Genomic DNA, 15,228 nt, shown 5'->3' on the forward strand with positions numbered 1-15,228 from the left:
ATTTTTATGCCCCGGGGTGCGGGAGGTGTTTTCTAAACCAAAAAAAACCCCCCAAACTTTTTTTTTTTTTTTTTTGGGGCACCGACGGTTTCAAAGTGACTGATGAGTTTAGCGCCATCTTGTGGAGGGAAAGATGAAGACAATTTCCCCAGCTGAGGCGTTTCATGGTCATAAATTGATCATGAGCTGACTTATGATAGTCTTTAAGCAATGAGCAATGCATCATCATGTATGTGTTTTAGCTTTATCAAAGTGATGTATCGCTTATACATGAGATAGTCCCACTACAAATAATAGCAAAGCAAAGAAGTAGAAACAGATCTGAAAACTTATACAAATTTCATGCTTGCGAGGTTATTGACTGCAACAAAACAGTGAGCACAATAAAATTAAAAATAATACGGAACTAGTGGTGAACACTTTTTTTTTAAATTATTTATTAAAAATAAGAGTAAAAATGTCTAAATCTTTCCAAAACTCTTTGTCATCAATTTATCTAAACTATAGTGTCATTTTAAATGTTGTGTGAAAACCTTGCAAGTGTGGAGGTATAAAGGTAATCCGGTTTGCTGAAGGTTGTCTTTTTTTTTTTTAAAGTCCATTAAAGTCCAGTAACGAAAGAGCCTGTTGTATCATGTATGTACAGAAAACTGGAAAACAAAAATGTACCCGATGATGTAGCTGTTTGAAGTAACAATAGTTTATCTAAATGTATTAAAACAGTGTCACTCTATTAGCCATTCTCATAAAATGGACTTTAATGCTTACAAACAGTATGATGGAAATGTAAAGGTCATAAAAAATTAATCATTAAGACTGTTTAAGATACATTGTTACTTTACTGCATTTCGGCAGGGAAGTAATGCGACAGTATGAGTTTTTAAAAGCAACGCTGTGCTCAACTAAAGAGCAACACTGACATCTACTGTCATAAAGAAAATACACACACATTAAAATCACTTGACAGCGTTGGCTCTTAAAGTTTTAACAAACAATTACATTGTCTTTAAAATAAATACAGTAATATTTTTTATACTGGTTGATTTGGAAAACTTTGTCACTTAAGGAAAATTACAATTTCAATATTGTATTTTATTTCTACTTGAATTGTCATTGCTGACATTGACATTTGTTGATTTAAAAATGTGTGTAAAAAAATCAAAAAAGTGACTTGAGAGTGTAAATACCTTTTACAATACTGTATTTTGAATTGTGGGTGAAAAAAAAAACTTTGTAGAAAAATAAATAAAGTGAGAAGATGTTAAAACCAGCAATAATTCTAATAACATTCACACATATTTTAATTCATTTTAATATTATTATTCATTAATGTTGCTATGTATAGTTTTTTTTAATTATTATTGTTATATTTATCACTTATATATAATATTTATACTAACAATTTATTCATTTGGATAGTGCCATTTTTGACCCATCATATTGTGGGTGTTTATAGGTCTAGATGGAAAAGGGACCAAATATGGACGGAAACTCAATGCAAAGGTGTAAAAATCCACCGTTTATTTGTTTCATTTTGCCTTTACATTACCAGACTTGTATAACCATTGAACAAATCACCACATAGCTTATAGTTAAAGACATATCCTTTAATACAAGACTGAACTCAAACATAAAGATAAAGATAAAGTAGTGAGCTACTCTATTGGTCAAAGGACTGACTTTTTAGAAGTGAAGTTCATTTAGTCTGATTGTTGCTCTCAACTTCGGACCAACACTGACATCTAGCGTCAAACATGCAGAACTGAAACACACGTTACTTGCACAAATTTACACATAAAAGAATCAGTCAATTAAAATTTAACTGAGTTGAAGACTTAACATATTTTTTTTATAAGAAGTGGTCAAATTCAGACATATGTAAAACAATTAACCACGAATGGGGAAGCGAGTGGACCCGGATGCAGCAACTTGGTTCGGTCCCTGACCCGGAAGTAGTAGAAGTGTTTACAGTTTGAGTCAGCTGACTTCCTTTCACCTGACTGACAGAGTCTAATAGCTTGTAATATGTTCCTGCAGCTATTTATGATACACAAAGGGGTTCCGTTAGTTACTTGTAGCCTGTACTGAGTTGATATCTTCTTCATTCTGACTGAAATCCTTAAATCAGCCCAGTATCCAGTTTAGAGGCTGCTGCATTAGCAGTTTGTTTAGCTAGCAGCTGCTCTAAAGAGTCAAATATCACCAGGGTTTAATTTCCAAAGCAACATTCGGGAGACTTTCTAATGATGGAGAAGATTGCTAAAGGTGAGTTATTGTCCTCCAATTCATGTTTATGTCATTTCCTTTTCTAGACCACACCATGCTTTATTAGTTGGGCTAATAAAGCAGATAAATTTGCTAATGCCTAACTCCTTTCTTCTGTGATGTGTTTTCAGGATCCCACACATAGAAATATGTGTAATTTTGCTGTATTTTTTTTTTATGTGTGTAAACTGTATTTACTTGTTGATTCTGCAGATGTTGGTGACATCCAGTCCAGAATGTTGGACCACAGGCCTGTTATCAGTGCAGAAGTTCGCTACTTTGTCAGAGAGTTTGAGGTGGTTTAACCATAACATTGATGCAGCCTATCAAATGCTTTTTAGTGGTCACAAATGTTAACACTGCTGGGCTTTTCAAACCAATCAGTTGGCTCATACACTGCTGTCTATACATTAAATTAAACAAATGCAGATTGGTTTGTATTTTTCTCCGCGGCTCTTCAGGAGAAGCGAGGCCTGAGGGAGATTCGGCTTTTGGAGAACCTGAATAAAACGGTGCAGGAGACAAACGAGCAAATGCTGCCCGCTAATTTACAGGAAATGAGCCAGAAACTGTCTGACATCAGTAAGCGCTGTAAGTAACTTCCGCATGACCATTTATAACTTGTTCCAATCACAGTGGATCTTTTGCTATTACATGATTATGAGCTGTTTTCATTCTCTCTTTTTTCCCCCTCAGTGGAGGCTGCTAATCATATGGCAGAGAGAGTCCAGCAGAGGGAGCTAGAGGCCCAACAGGTAAAGACGAAGGATAACCACAACTTTGCATTGGATTGAGACGGTCTGACCTTACTGTTCAGTTCTGTTTTAAAGTCAAGAGGTGATTTTCTTGAAGTATTTACCAAAGTTTTATCATCGTGGCCTTCCAGAGCACCCAGCTGCAGGCGAACATGGAGAAATTGAAAGAGGACTGGGCGGAGTTTCTGAAGGAGCAGCAGAGACTAAAGGAAGAGGTGGATGAGGAGCACGCTAAGGCTGTCGGAGAAATCAGCACTCGCTTTAGTGAAAAGAAGAAGGACTTGGTGCAATTTTCTCTCTGATCGCTTTTCTATTGTATCAACACTTTCTTAAATATATGGCAAACTGTTCAGCAAACTTCTTGCACTTAAGAGTTGGCAGAAAAACATTAGCGAGTGTTAATGAACAGATGATCATATTTGAACTTGGATATCGGTGACATTTCTGCAATGTGTGAACTACGTCACTCTCTGCAACACTTCTGATGATAAGTTGAGCTCAAGTTGACAGGAAGCCTAAATTTAGACCATAGTGAGCACATTCTAAATAATACATGATTACGGTTAAAATTCTATGTAGAGCTAAACAATTTGTAGATATTTTCCTCCTAATGCTGAATTTAGTTGGACTTGCTACGTGAGACAAATGTCCTCAATATCATGCTTTTTTATTTAATTGTAAAATGTATTCTGTATGTCAAAAATTAATTTTGTGTTGCTGTGTTTAGTGTTAAGATGCATTTATAATTTCACCATTTGCAGCATAGTGCATTTGACTTGATTTGATACATTTTCAATATGATAATAAAAATACACTGAATTAGAAAAGTATTTGTTTTACTAAAAGTCAAACGCTATAGCAAAATAAGACATGGGAACAAAATCAAAATATGAAAATATAAAGAAAGTATCCAATCGTCCTGCAGCAGACTGTAAAGAGTCTCTTAACTCTTAAAAAAAACATAATACAGCACATAACCAGTTTAGGTAGTTCAGAAAAACTGAAGATTATTGTTTAAAAATTAACTCAAAGAGCTCAACTTTAAGAGACACATTCTGTGGTAAAAAGTTATCCCTGTATTAACATGTTATTTTGTTTGATTGAACAGGTTATATAGATTTTATGCTAAAGAATAGAACATCAGCACTTTCACTACCTGGTGCGAAATGCAAAGAACTTAGCAGGCTATGCAAAGACTTTTCAGAGAGCAAGAAGCCTAAAAGAGGATCATTTTATGAAGGAAAAAAAAATGAAATGGAGCACAAAGATGATTGTCTTTTAAATTGACATTTTATATATATATATAAAAAAATAGACATATTGTTTTGCTCCAAATGTATAAGCTAGTTTTTCTTCACTTGAGCGTAGAGATCCTCTGAACGATCAGCAGACACTTTGACCGGAGCGTACACCGTCTCCTGCTGTTGTCTGTCCTCCACTGAGACGGCGGAGGCTGCAGGTCTCCTCGGGAGGAAGTTCACTTCACCATAGTGGATTTCTTCGTCTGGCTTCTTCTCTGGAGTTTGAACCTCCATCTCTGTATGAGTCTGAGGGGAAAATGACAATTATGTTTCACACAGATGGAAACACTAACGTAACAGATGCAACTCACTACAGTGCTGCACATAAAAGTTGAACATTTACTCACCAGAGTCTGTTGTGCAGATGGATGTTTGAACTTAAACCACCTGGAAGACATTAGACATCTGTGAGCATCTTTATGATACATCTCAGGAGAAATGAAAAGACGCAAACTGATTTGAGGCAAATATTAGAGGATTAATGAATATATAAAATCACCAAAACAAAGAAAGGTCTGGGCAACTATTTTTTTCTTTTACAGAGATCAAGTTTCAGTTGTACACAAAAAAGGGAAAAAATTAACAAACAAAAATGTGCACCTCTCTACAATGCCACGTAAAGATATCAACAAAGAATATTTTTCTCTGTACCATCCACCTTGCTTATATTAATTTATTTGCTATAAAGGAAGAGTCACCTGATGCAGAAACAAGCTTGAATTTTGCAAAGACTTCAGGGTTGATTGCATTATTTCATTGTCTTCTATTCTCTCAAAAATGTGGGATTTTTACATCATTAAATATGACAAGTTCTAATTAGCATTTAATGCATATCCCTGCTATTTAACACAAACTCTATATTTAGTGATAATACACAATGATAAAATCCTCAAATTTTATCAAGCATATATTCTGCATGAAACAGATGATGACTAAATGCTAACAATGATAAAACTTAAACATGTTCATCATCTAAAACGCATCAATTGATGACACTCACCAAACACAGATCACCAGGCAGATCAGCAAAATGACACCGATTGATGCAAGTAGTGCAGTCCAAAACGAAACGTTCCCTGCTGCAATAAAAGACAAACTACGTGAGTCCAAGGAAAGAAATTGGGATTATAAAAGAGGAAGTACAAATTATATGGAGATTTGTTACATAGAATTTTAGAGAAATTTAATAAATGTTTCCCGTTGAGTATCTTTTAATACCAGTTGTGAATTACCTTCATTGATAACTAGGATCACAGATGATCTGGTTTGACCCAGATGATTTGTAGCCACACAGTGAAACTCTCCTCCCTCAGTAGCGTTGATTATGTAAACCTGCTCCACAGACACATTAGTGGCTCCATCTTTGCTGATACTGAACCAGGTGAATCTGGGTGGAGGTTTGGCTCTGCTGGAGCAGCTCAGCTCCACCCAGCTACCTGCTGACACCAAACCTGATGGACTGATGGATGCTGAGGTGTTTCTAGGAGCATCTGAGGAAAATGAGACACATGAACTTTATTGATCAGAAACAGATGAATTATGACCTGCTGACAGGATCACTTACATGAAACACTGAGAGTCGCTTCTGTCTCTGCTGTCTTGCTTCCTCCAATCACAGGATATCTGGCAGAACATCTGATGTTGTATCCATCATGTGTGTCTGACAGAGTGATGGTCTCCTGGATTTTAGTTGTAAAGGTTCCATCTGTGTTTTCCTCTGTTTGTCTGAGAGAGTCTTGTTGGAGATTCCAGGTGAGTTGAGGAGGTGAGTGTGGACAGGGAGTGAAAGCTGAGCAGGTTACAGTGACAGACTGATGCTCCTTCAAATCGCTCAGATCAGGTTCAATTCTGGGTTTTTCAGGAGAATCTATTATTTCACATTAAACACAAATAAATTAGCATAACACAATAAATATGATGTAGAATACTTTCCCGATTAAAACTGCAAAACAACAATTTTTGAAGGAACTAATGATCATGTGACCAAAGATTTATTTTCCTAAGCAGAGAAATATCATGTCATTTTGTACTTTCTTGTGTCCCATCATTATGTGTTACCATGTTGCTAACAACTCACTAAGTAAGGACATTCATTAATTTATTTATTTTTAGATAATTGCCCAGGAAACATCCTATGACTGTACAACTCTGGATTTCACATAAACAGTCAAAAAACCAAAAAACAGTCCTAATTTTCTCTGACACTTTTAACTGTTTACAGCCTCCATGTAATTGATTTTTTTTTCTACGTTTCCTAAAACTCAGGACAAAGTAAATAACTGACTGGTGATCAATTTCTACATATGTCTTAAGACAAAACATTTAACACAAGTTTTTAACATGTCAATGATTAGAGTTAGAGGAATTATAATTTAACATGGGACCCAGGTATCTGTAGAGGGGTATGAATACATGTTTAAGCTCCAGTTTAAGAGATCAGGAATATGTGGAAAAAGCTGTGACTCAGTAGTTTAGATAAGTACAACCAACTGGGACAAACTGGACACGACTAAAGCAGATAAATGACCAGCTAATCTTCCTGTGCATTTGAAATCACAAAGACATGATTCCTCTATATTGTTCTGAACAGCATTTAAACAATGTGTCTTGATAATAAAGAGCATCAACTGAGTACATATTTAGGACTCCAATAATACAATGTGTCAGAAATGTATCTATTTAGGGCAAGTAAATAACTATGTACTAAATCACTATGTTTATATTGTCTGACATTATTCTAAAGTATAAATTAGATCTGAAGATTAGATCATTGTCCTTTGCCAGCCTGCAGTGACCCTTGCTTGACCTGTAAATACCTGCCTAAAATTTTGTTTTAGTAAAAATAAAATTGGCTGAAGCCATTAGAAAAAAAACAGCCAGAAAGTTTCGATTCTGCTTTTAGTTAAGGCATCTTTTCCAATGTGATTAAGCATTTATTCATGCATTAATATTTACTGCAGAGTCGATGAAAAAAGGATGTGTGAAACCTGACTGTAAATTTGATCTGAAATGATCAGAAACACCAGAATAACTATTGGGTTTCATATAAAGTATAAAAACCCCAAAATGCTTCAAGGTCATACTTCAGAAGATTTTGTCTTTATGAACAAAAACTGAACATGTGTCTTCAGAATTTAATGATATTGGACCATAAACTATACTGTATTATAGAATATAAAATAAACATAAAATATAAAGATAAACAGGTAAAATGAAGGTTAATTAAATCAAAGTCAGGACCAATTTATTTCTATAACTTTGTGAAGGTGTGCAGAGTAAAAGTCTTACCTTGAACTTTTATCTGAAGAGAAGCAGAACAAGCTGTTGCCTTGTATTCACCTCTCTGGACTCTGAGGAAGTATTTGGTTTCTTGTGTTGTCTTGATACCAGAAAACACAGTGGTGCAGTTTTTCTGATTTATGTTTCCAACAATATTTATTTCATGGTTATTAACTCCCTGACTGATGTCAAAAATACTCTTAGTACTTGGAATCCATTTGGCAGAGGCTTTTCCTCCATTGTTAAAATCGTTTTCTCCTTTTTGAAAAGTGAAGCTACATGGGACATGCAAACACGATCCACTCAGTGCTTCAATGGGATTTGGTGCTTTAATGACAAAGCCCACTGTTTGACGACGACAAGGTTCAGCATTAACACCTGTAAAAACAGACTATAGATGAACATAATGTGGAGCAAAATCTGTCAGCAGAGAAACTTCATGATCAACAAACTGCAGTTCAGCTGCATCATGTTACTTATAGAGCATTTCAGCAAAGTCAGAATCAAATATTTTAGACTAAAATTAAACAAGTAATCCCCTAAAAACAAGGAAATGAAAAAAGAGCTCACCAGGAAGAAAGAAGACACTCAGTAACATGATGACTGTCGACATGTTCTCAGACAGACTCTGATAGTCGTCTTTCATCTCTCAGACCTAAAACAAAATGGAAACAAGTCAGTCAAGCAAAACTGTTATTTAGATTATATACTTGTGTGGAAAAGAAAGTGTAATTTTAAATAAAGAAGGCAAACTTTATTATAACAGAACATCAGAGAATTTGGACTTTAAACATTATTTAACTCATTAACTCAAAACCTTTTCAAGTGGAACATTTTTAAGCACAGAGTATTAAAACATTTTCAAAGTTATAACATTTAAGAAAAATAAATCATTAACAATAACATTTTCTTACCAATTTACCAGTAAATTTAAATCTTCAGTTAAATCTTGAATTTCACTCAATCAGCAGCAGATCATAAAACCATCCACTCTGTTAAAAAGCTGCAGTTATATAAAACCAAGTAGCTGCATTTATCCTTCCTCCTTTTTTGAAAGGGGATGTCAGAACATCTTCTGCTCTTCAAAGTGTGACTCGTTTAACGTCAAGACGTTCACAGTTCTTCCTTAAACTGTCTGCTCAAAGGGAGCGAGAGTGTTCATGCAAGTTGCAGAGCTAGTTTCTAAGATTAAATGATTATATTTAACTTAACTTATCTTTGCATAAAACAATAACTATGTTTAGGGAAAAGGAGACTCTCAGACTTCATGGCGTTTTGGTGAAATTTTCTCTTGGGTTTTAGATTAGATGCACATCCTAAGTTTCTGGTTTATTTCTCTTTTCATCATTTGAGAATCAATGCCAGACTAAAATAAATTCTCTCCCAACCTGAGCTGGAAATAATCCTCCATGCTTTTATTCCACTCTGGTCAGGTTGGTGTAAGGCAGTGTTAACATGTCTCAGGAAGACCTGCAAAGGTTGCAAGTAGTTCAGAATGTTGATGATGAGATTCTGATTAAATCCACATGTTGCCCCATTTCTGACAAGCATGGATGCTAAATACTAAAACTCCTTGTTTAAAAATAAACCAACTTCCTCTGTTTACTTCAAATGCTCCTCTTTTTCTCAGTTTATCTTACTGAACAGCCTCAGTTCAAATGAAAACAATATATATGTTATGCTATTTGTGAGTCATCAGAAATAGAAATACATATATAGTTTGGCATGGCAGGAAACGAGACTTCAGTCTATCACCTATGAACAGACGAACTTCTGTTTTCTCCACTTGACCTGGACTTCCTGTCGTGGTTCAGAGCCTCAATAGAATTAAAAGAAGACATAAAATTATAAAGTGTAGATAAATGTGAAATACAATCACTGAAATCAAAGTGACATTACGACTGAACTGCTGCAGGCTGCTGGTATCTTAATAGATTAGAACAAGATTTGCACTGCTCTCTTAGACCATCACACATACAGGTTAACAGGCCACACTTATAAGTCATTTGTTGTGAGCATGTGTGTGTGTGTGTGCGTATGTGTGGTTGCATATTATGTGTGTCTCTTTGCTGGTCCTGTCACAGACTGGTGGATTGTACAAGATGTACCTACTGTATTTAGATGGCTGGTTCAACGTTGTGGTCAGGATTTTTTTCAGTGTTATTCTCTGAACACACACAAACTAGGATCATTTAACTGCTAATCTCTTTGTTTTGTAATAAAATAATTCACTTCATTGTGTCGCGTCAGAAATATGATGTTTTATTTTGGCACAATATGACTTCAGAAGTGGAAATAAATAAATAAATAAATAAATAAATAAATAAATAAATAAATAAATAAATAAATGTATTTGTGCAAACAGCAGATCATTTTTAACTTTAACAGAAAAGATCTTCATCATTGATACCTGTATCATCATGAGATCATCATTAGTTTGGTCTTGGTCTATTTCTATGCATCCATCTTTTTATGCATTAATAATTACCGTGATAGAAATGCAAGAGAGTTGATGTGTAGCAAAGTTTTTGTCCTTGTTCTGATGCTGAGATCGTGAGAAAGAGGAAACGGCTTTTGTCTCATCTTTTTGTGACATCAAGGATGACGTTTAGGATACGACTCATTGTTATCCACTTATAATCTTGCACAGCGTACTGTTATTATTGTTATAGTTGTTGCTGTTTTTGCTAATTATGTTTATGTTTTTAACACTTGGAACTTTTGTGTGAACCGATATAACTTGATGCTGCTGTTGCACCTTAATTTCTCCACTGTGGGCCAATAAAGGATCTATTACTCTTTGTGAGGATTTGAGTTTTCTGTGTGTTTATTTCGAGGTTTTTGTTCTTGTGAATCTCTGTGTTGTCCTGCCTACCCCTTGATCATTCCCAGCTGTGTCTAGTTTCCCCGATTACCTCCTTGTGTATCTAAACCCACCCATCTTCTTTGTCTGTTGTCGGGTCCTCGTCCTGTATGCCGTATTCGTCCGTTTCCCTGTGCTGCCACTATTGGACTGTATTATTTTGGATTCTTCATTAAATAATCTTTTCATCTTCTACACCCTGGGTCAGTCTGCGTTCATCCTCACCTCATCATCCATAATCGAGACACTATTATGTTCTACTGTCTGCTTAACAGCAGATTTAATGTTTAGACATCTTGGATAGAAAAAATTATTTAGTACAAATGATTTTTGTCGGCTGTGGTGGGAAAATCATCGTACAAAAAAATAACAGTCAGCGTTACTAGACAGAAGGAAAATAACGGTTAACATAGTTTAGAGACGAGAAAACTGCGAGTGATTGCAACAGAGTCCTGAAACACAAAATAACCAAAGTCTTTTTACTTCAACTTCTCAGATTCCTCTCAGTATTTGCACAACTGTCTTTTTTTTAGATTATACTACTTTTCTATTACACACTCAGTCTGCTTAAGAGGTCAAAGTCATTAAAATACACTACTTTATACTTTTCAAGATATAAACTTTATTAGTTGGACATTGTTCTGACTAATAAAGTCAGAACAACGTCCAACCTGCAACATTTTTTCATCAAAATTCAAAGTGACTCACGAAGTTCAAGTGAGGCTTCACGTTTTGCAGTTTCAATTCTCTTTATTGCATATTGTCATCTCTGTGGATCCAAAAACACAACAATCTTCTCACACGTTTTACAAAGATGTAGGATGAATAATCCCAGACAGCAACTAAATTTGGCACAATGTTAAATTTGAATTCATGATCCAAAATGAAGTGTAAATTCTCCTTAAATGGGCCAAAAACTCTTAGACCTTTTCTCTTATGTGAGATAAAGTATTCTGATTATGATCATAACTCTCCCTTTGTTATCAGCATCATCATCTTTAACATGAAATTATTTTCTGGTTGCTTTATGAGAGACTGCTAATTGGATTTGAAGACTAAAAGAATCATTCAGGTATTTTCCCAAGAGTTTACATATTCTCATCTTAGGTTCTGTAAAGTTTCTTATAAATTTTGCTCCAGGGGTTATTGACTTCATTTTATATTTAACTTCACATTTGCATTAAAAAAATGTATGATTGCTAAAACAGTTTCTTTAAAAACTCAGTTGAATGAATAAACCCTGAACAATGAACAATGAAATATGAATTCTAAGATCTTTGCCTTTTATTTATTAAACTTTTTATTTTGTGTCTTCTAATGCAGAAAAAGCTGAATTTACAGCATTGCAGAATTTTTTTTTCTGAACAACATTTAATTGCTTGGATGATTTAGCTAAATAAAACATTACAAATTACTATAAAAAAATAACACCTTTACAGACAAAACGGGATGAAGAAATATAAAAATCTCATGATGCCTGAACCTCCATCACTCTGTTAGGATCGTCTGCTTCTTCGGTGACCTGCAGAGATCAAACAACAAAGAAATATTATTGCTCTTCATGAAATGTACTACTTATTTTTAATGGGTTTGGAAAACATATTTCAATAGTTGATTTTTAGGAGACATGTTTAAAACCTGCTTCAAGGTTGGTATTTTCTAAAAGTACTTTTAATTTGACAAACCAGCCTCATCACAACACATGCTCTAATTCCAGTTTACCTACAATATTGTGCAAAAGGCCTGGCTGTCCACACAACAACCACACATTTCAGCAGAAAGTAAAAAGATCCATTTACATGTAAATCTGCCAAGAGTCTGAATATTTGAAGGCTTAACTTCACATTGAGCTTGGTTAGTTTACCTGTATCAGTCTCTTGGAGAATCTGAAACAGCTGAAAATGAATGAGACAAGATTAATATCAGTGAATAATCAATACAACAGGTGAGCATCCTCAAAGTATGAACTCATAGAAAACTCTCTCACCACTCAAAGATGATGATTGCACCACAGAGCATTACCAATCCTAGGATCTTTATTTTAGTGTAGATACCAAGTCCAGACCCTTGATGAAAACAAAATTTATCATGAAATATTGAATTAAACTAAGATTAAATGTTGCCAGAGTTTATTTAAAGTACATGAATTACATTTATCCTTGACATACTTTAAGTGTTTTTGAATACATTTCAGTGAACAGGTTAGCTGCAGAGTAATACGTTTCTATATCTTCCAGATTGATCATTTGGAGTCTGTAAACCAAGATACATAACTGGCTCAATGTTTGCTGTTCATCAATGAAGTAAAGCTGCTGAGGGAAAACTTTGTTCTGGAGCAGCTCAGTTTACATCAGCTAACATGAAGAATGAATAGTTATATGGACTCAGTTGAAAGGCTGTGGTCCAACACTTTTAATACCAGTTGTGAATTACCTTTAATACCAACAAGCATCACAGATGATCTGGTTTGACCCAGATGATTTGTAGCCACAAAGTAGTACTCTTCTTCCTCAGTAGGATTTATTTTGTAAACCTGCTCCACAGACACATTAGTGGCTCCATGTCTGCTGATCCAGAACCAGGTGAATCTGGGTGGAGGTTTGGCTCTGCTGGAGCAGCTCAGCTCCACCCAGCTACCTGCTGACACCAAATCTGATGAACTGATGGATGCTGAGGTGTTTCTAGGAGCATCTGAGGAAAATGAGACACATGAACTTTATTGATCACAAACAGCTGAACCATGACCTGCTGACAGGATTACTTACATGAGACACTGAGAGTTATTTCTGTCTCTGCTGTATTGTTTCCTCCAATCACAGGATATCTGGCAGAACATGTGATGTTGTATCCATCATGTGTATCTGACAGAGTGATGGTCTCCTGGATTTTAGTTGTAAAGGTTCTTTCTGTGTTTTTCTTTGTTTGATTGAGAGAGTCTTGTTGGAGATTCCAGGTGAGTTGAGGAGGTGAGTGTGGACAGGGAGTGAAAGCTGAGCAGGTTACAGTGACAGACTGATGCTCCTTCAGGTCAGAGGGAACATTAATGCTGGGACTCCAAGGAGAATCTGGGAATAACAATACATGAAATGACAAAAAAAAAGAGAAAAAAGAACTGATGAGAAGAGTTCGACAGTAAATGGATCCAAATATGATTTGCTGCAAATCTTCTGCATAGATTTATCAGCCCACAAGGAGGCTCCCAAGAGCTCTTATTCCTATATAAGTTAGAGTTACAAATACATAACAGCACAAAGAAAAGCCTACATAGTCATATTAGTAGTTTGATTGTATTGAACATAGAGTAATAAAAGTGTTTTTCTCTGTTTGATTGAAAGAGTCTTGTTGGAGAGTCCAGGTGAGTTCAGGAGGTGAGTGTGGACAGGGAGTGAAAGCTGAGCAGGTTACAGAGACAGACTGATGCTCCTTCAAATCGCTCAGATCAGGTTCAATTCTGGGTTTTTCAGGAGAATCTATTATTTCACATTAAACACAAATAAATTAGCATAACATAAAAAAATTAGGTGGAATATGTTCGCAATCAAAACTGCCAAACAACAAATTGTTTGAATGAAGTAATGAGCGTCTGATGAAAGACTTATTTTCTTAAGCAGAGAAATGTCATGTCATCCTGTACTTTCTTGTGCCCCACCCAGATGTGTCGTAATGCTGCTAACAGTTGAGTAAGTAGTATTTAGTATCTCGAGCATTTACAGACTAAACAAATGCCCAGGAGAGCCACCCAATAACAGTACAACTCTGGAACCAGCAGAGCAATCCATTCTTTTATAACTGTTATGTCACTTGCAGTGAAAATGATTGAAACATGTAAAATCTCAACATGCAACTGAATGCATTTGGTAACGTGGTTTAAACATACAAAATGCACAGAAAAAAGAAAAGTATGTTGGTGCTTGTAGACACAACTACTAATAAAAATGCTGGTATCAGTGAGTTGTCAGTAAGATGAAGCTGGATTTAATGTAAAAAACAATATAGTAAGGAGCGAAGTAAAGGTCTTACCTGTGACTGTTACTGAAAGAGGTGTAGTACAAGCCGTTCCCATGTAGTCACTGTTCTCTATTCTGAAGAAGTAGCTGCCTTCTTCACTTTTATTTATATTAGAAAACACAGTGGTGCAGTCTTTTAGACTCAGGTTTCCAGTAATTTGTATTGGGTAGGTATTAACTCCCTGACTGATGTCAAATATATTCTTATCACTTGGAATCCATGCCCCAGAGGTTTCTGCTTCATTTTTAAACCTTGTCTCTTTGTTGTCCAATCTAAAGCTGCACTGAACTTCCAAACACGATCCACTCAGTGCTTGAGTCTGACTTGGTGTGGTGACGAAGATGTTTGCCGTACTTTTACCACATGCCCCACAGGCACCTGTAAAAACAGACAAATATCGAACATCAAAGGTCCTGATCTACAAACTCTAGAGTAGCATTAGTATGTTACATAAGGAACCTTCACACAATTACAGGATTTAATATTTCACAATATAAATGATTCATGTGATGTCTCCAAGTGGGAAGGGAAGCAAACAAACATCTCACCTGGAAGAAAGAAGACACTCAGTAACATGCTGACTGCCAACATGGTCTCAGGCAGAGCCGCCATCAGACTCTTGCACTCTTTCATCCGTTCATTGACAAAACAATAAGTCAATAAACAAAACTGAACAGCAAAAAGCATTTAGAATGTCTCATCAAGTAAATACTTGAATCGAACTTTGCATCAACATGACACAATCCTGCAAAGGACG

General features: G+C 35.6%; 2 protein-coding genes and 2 long non-coding RNA genes across 4 annotated transcripts in view; 2 read left to right on the plus strand and 2 right to left on the minus strand.

Annotated features, from left to right (window-relative positions):
- The first annotated feature begins 1,950 nt into the window (after positions 1–1,950).
- On the plus strand, positions 1,951–3,847 carry bloc1s5 (biogenesis of lysosomal organelles complex-1, subunit 5, muted). The gene is made up of 5 exons (XM_015059079.1): positions 1,951–2,265; positions 2,479–2,561; positions 2,727–2,856; positions 2,962–3,020; positions 3,152–3,847. Exons 1-5 carry the CDS (start codon positions 2,244–2,246, stop codon positions 3,320–3,322), a joined length of 465 nt encoding a protein of 154 aa, XP_014914565.1. The 5' UTR covers positions 1,951–2,243; the 3' UTR covers positions 3,323–3,847.
- A 496-nt stretch (positions 3,848–4,343) lies between these two features.
- The window catches only part of LOC106963898 (sialic acid-binding Ig-like lectin 6), a gene marked incomplete at its 5' end in the record, with an annotated part of 22,074 nt that continues 11,189 nt past the window's right edge, over positions 4,344–15,228 (minus strand). The window contains 4 exons of the mRNA XM_015059073.1: positions 4,344–4,567; positions 4,669–4,708; positions 5,322–5,400; positions 5,554–5,811. Coding sequence (XP_014914559.1) covers positions 4,364–4,567; positions 4,669–4,708; positions 5,322–5,400; positions 5,554–5,811 — 581 coding nt within the window. The remainder of the gene's footprint in view (positions 4,568–4,668; positions 4,709–5,321; positions 5,401–5,553; positions 5,812–15,228) is intronic.
- Positions 5,999–15,228, plus strand: part of LOC106963903 (uncharacterized) — a 16,422-nt gene continuing 7,192 nt past the window's right edge. Inside the window, exons 1-2 of the long non-coding RNA XR_001428279.1 lie at positions 5,999–6,073; positions 13,819–13,863. This is a non-coding gene — a long non-coding RNA (uncharacterized LOC106963903). The remainder of the gene's footprint in view (positions 6,074–13,818; positions 13,864–15,228) is intronic.
- LOC106963904 (uncharacterized) lies at positions 11,899–12,890 on the minus strand. The gene is made up of 3 exons (XR_001428280.1): positions 12,451–12,890; positions 12,328–12,358; positions 11,899–11,985 (listed from the first exon to the last, which is right to left on the minus strand). It is a non-coding gene; the product is annotated as an uncharacterized LOC106963904 (long non-coding RNA).

This window comes from Poecilia latipinna, unplaced genomic scaffold (genome assembly GCF_001443285.1).
Source record: "Poecilia latipinna isolate Pla-1442-1.1 unplaced genomic scaffold, P_latipinna-1.0 Scaffold1596, whole genome shotgun sequence".
Taxonomy (NCBI): domain Eukaryota; kingdom Metazoa; phylum Chordata; class Actinopteri; order Cyprinodontiformes; family Poeciliidae; genus Poecilia; species Poecilia latipinna.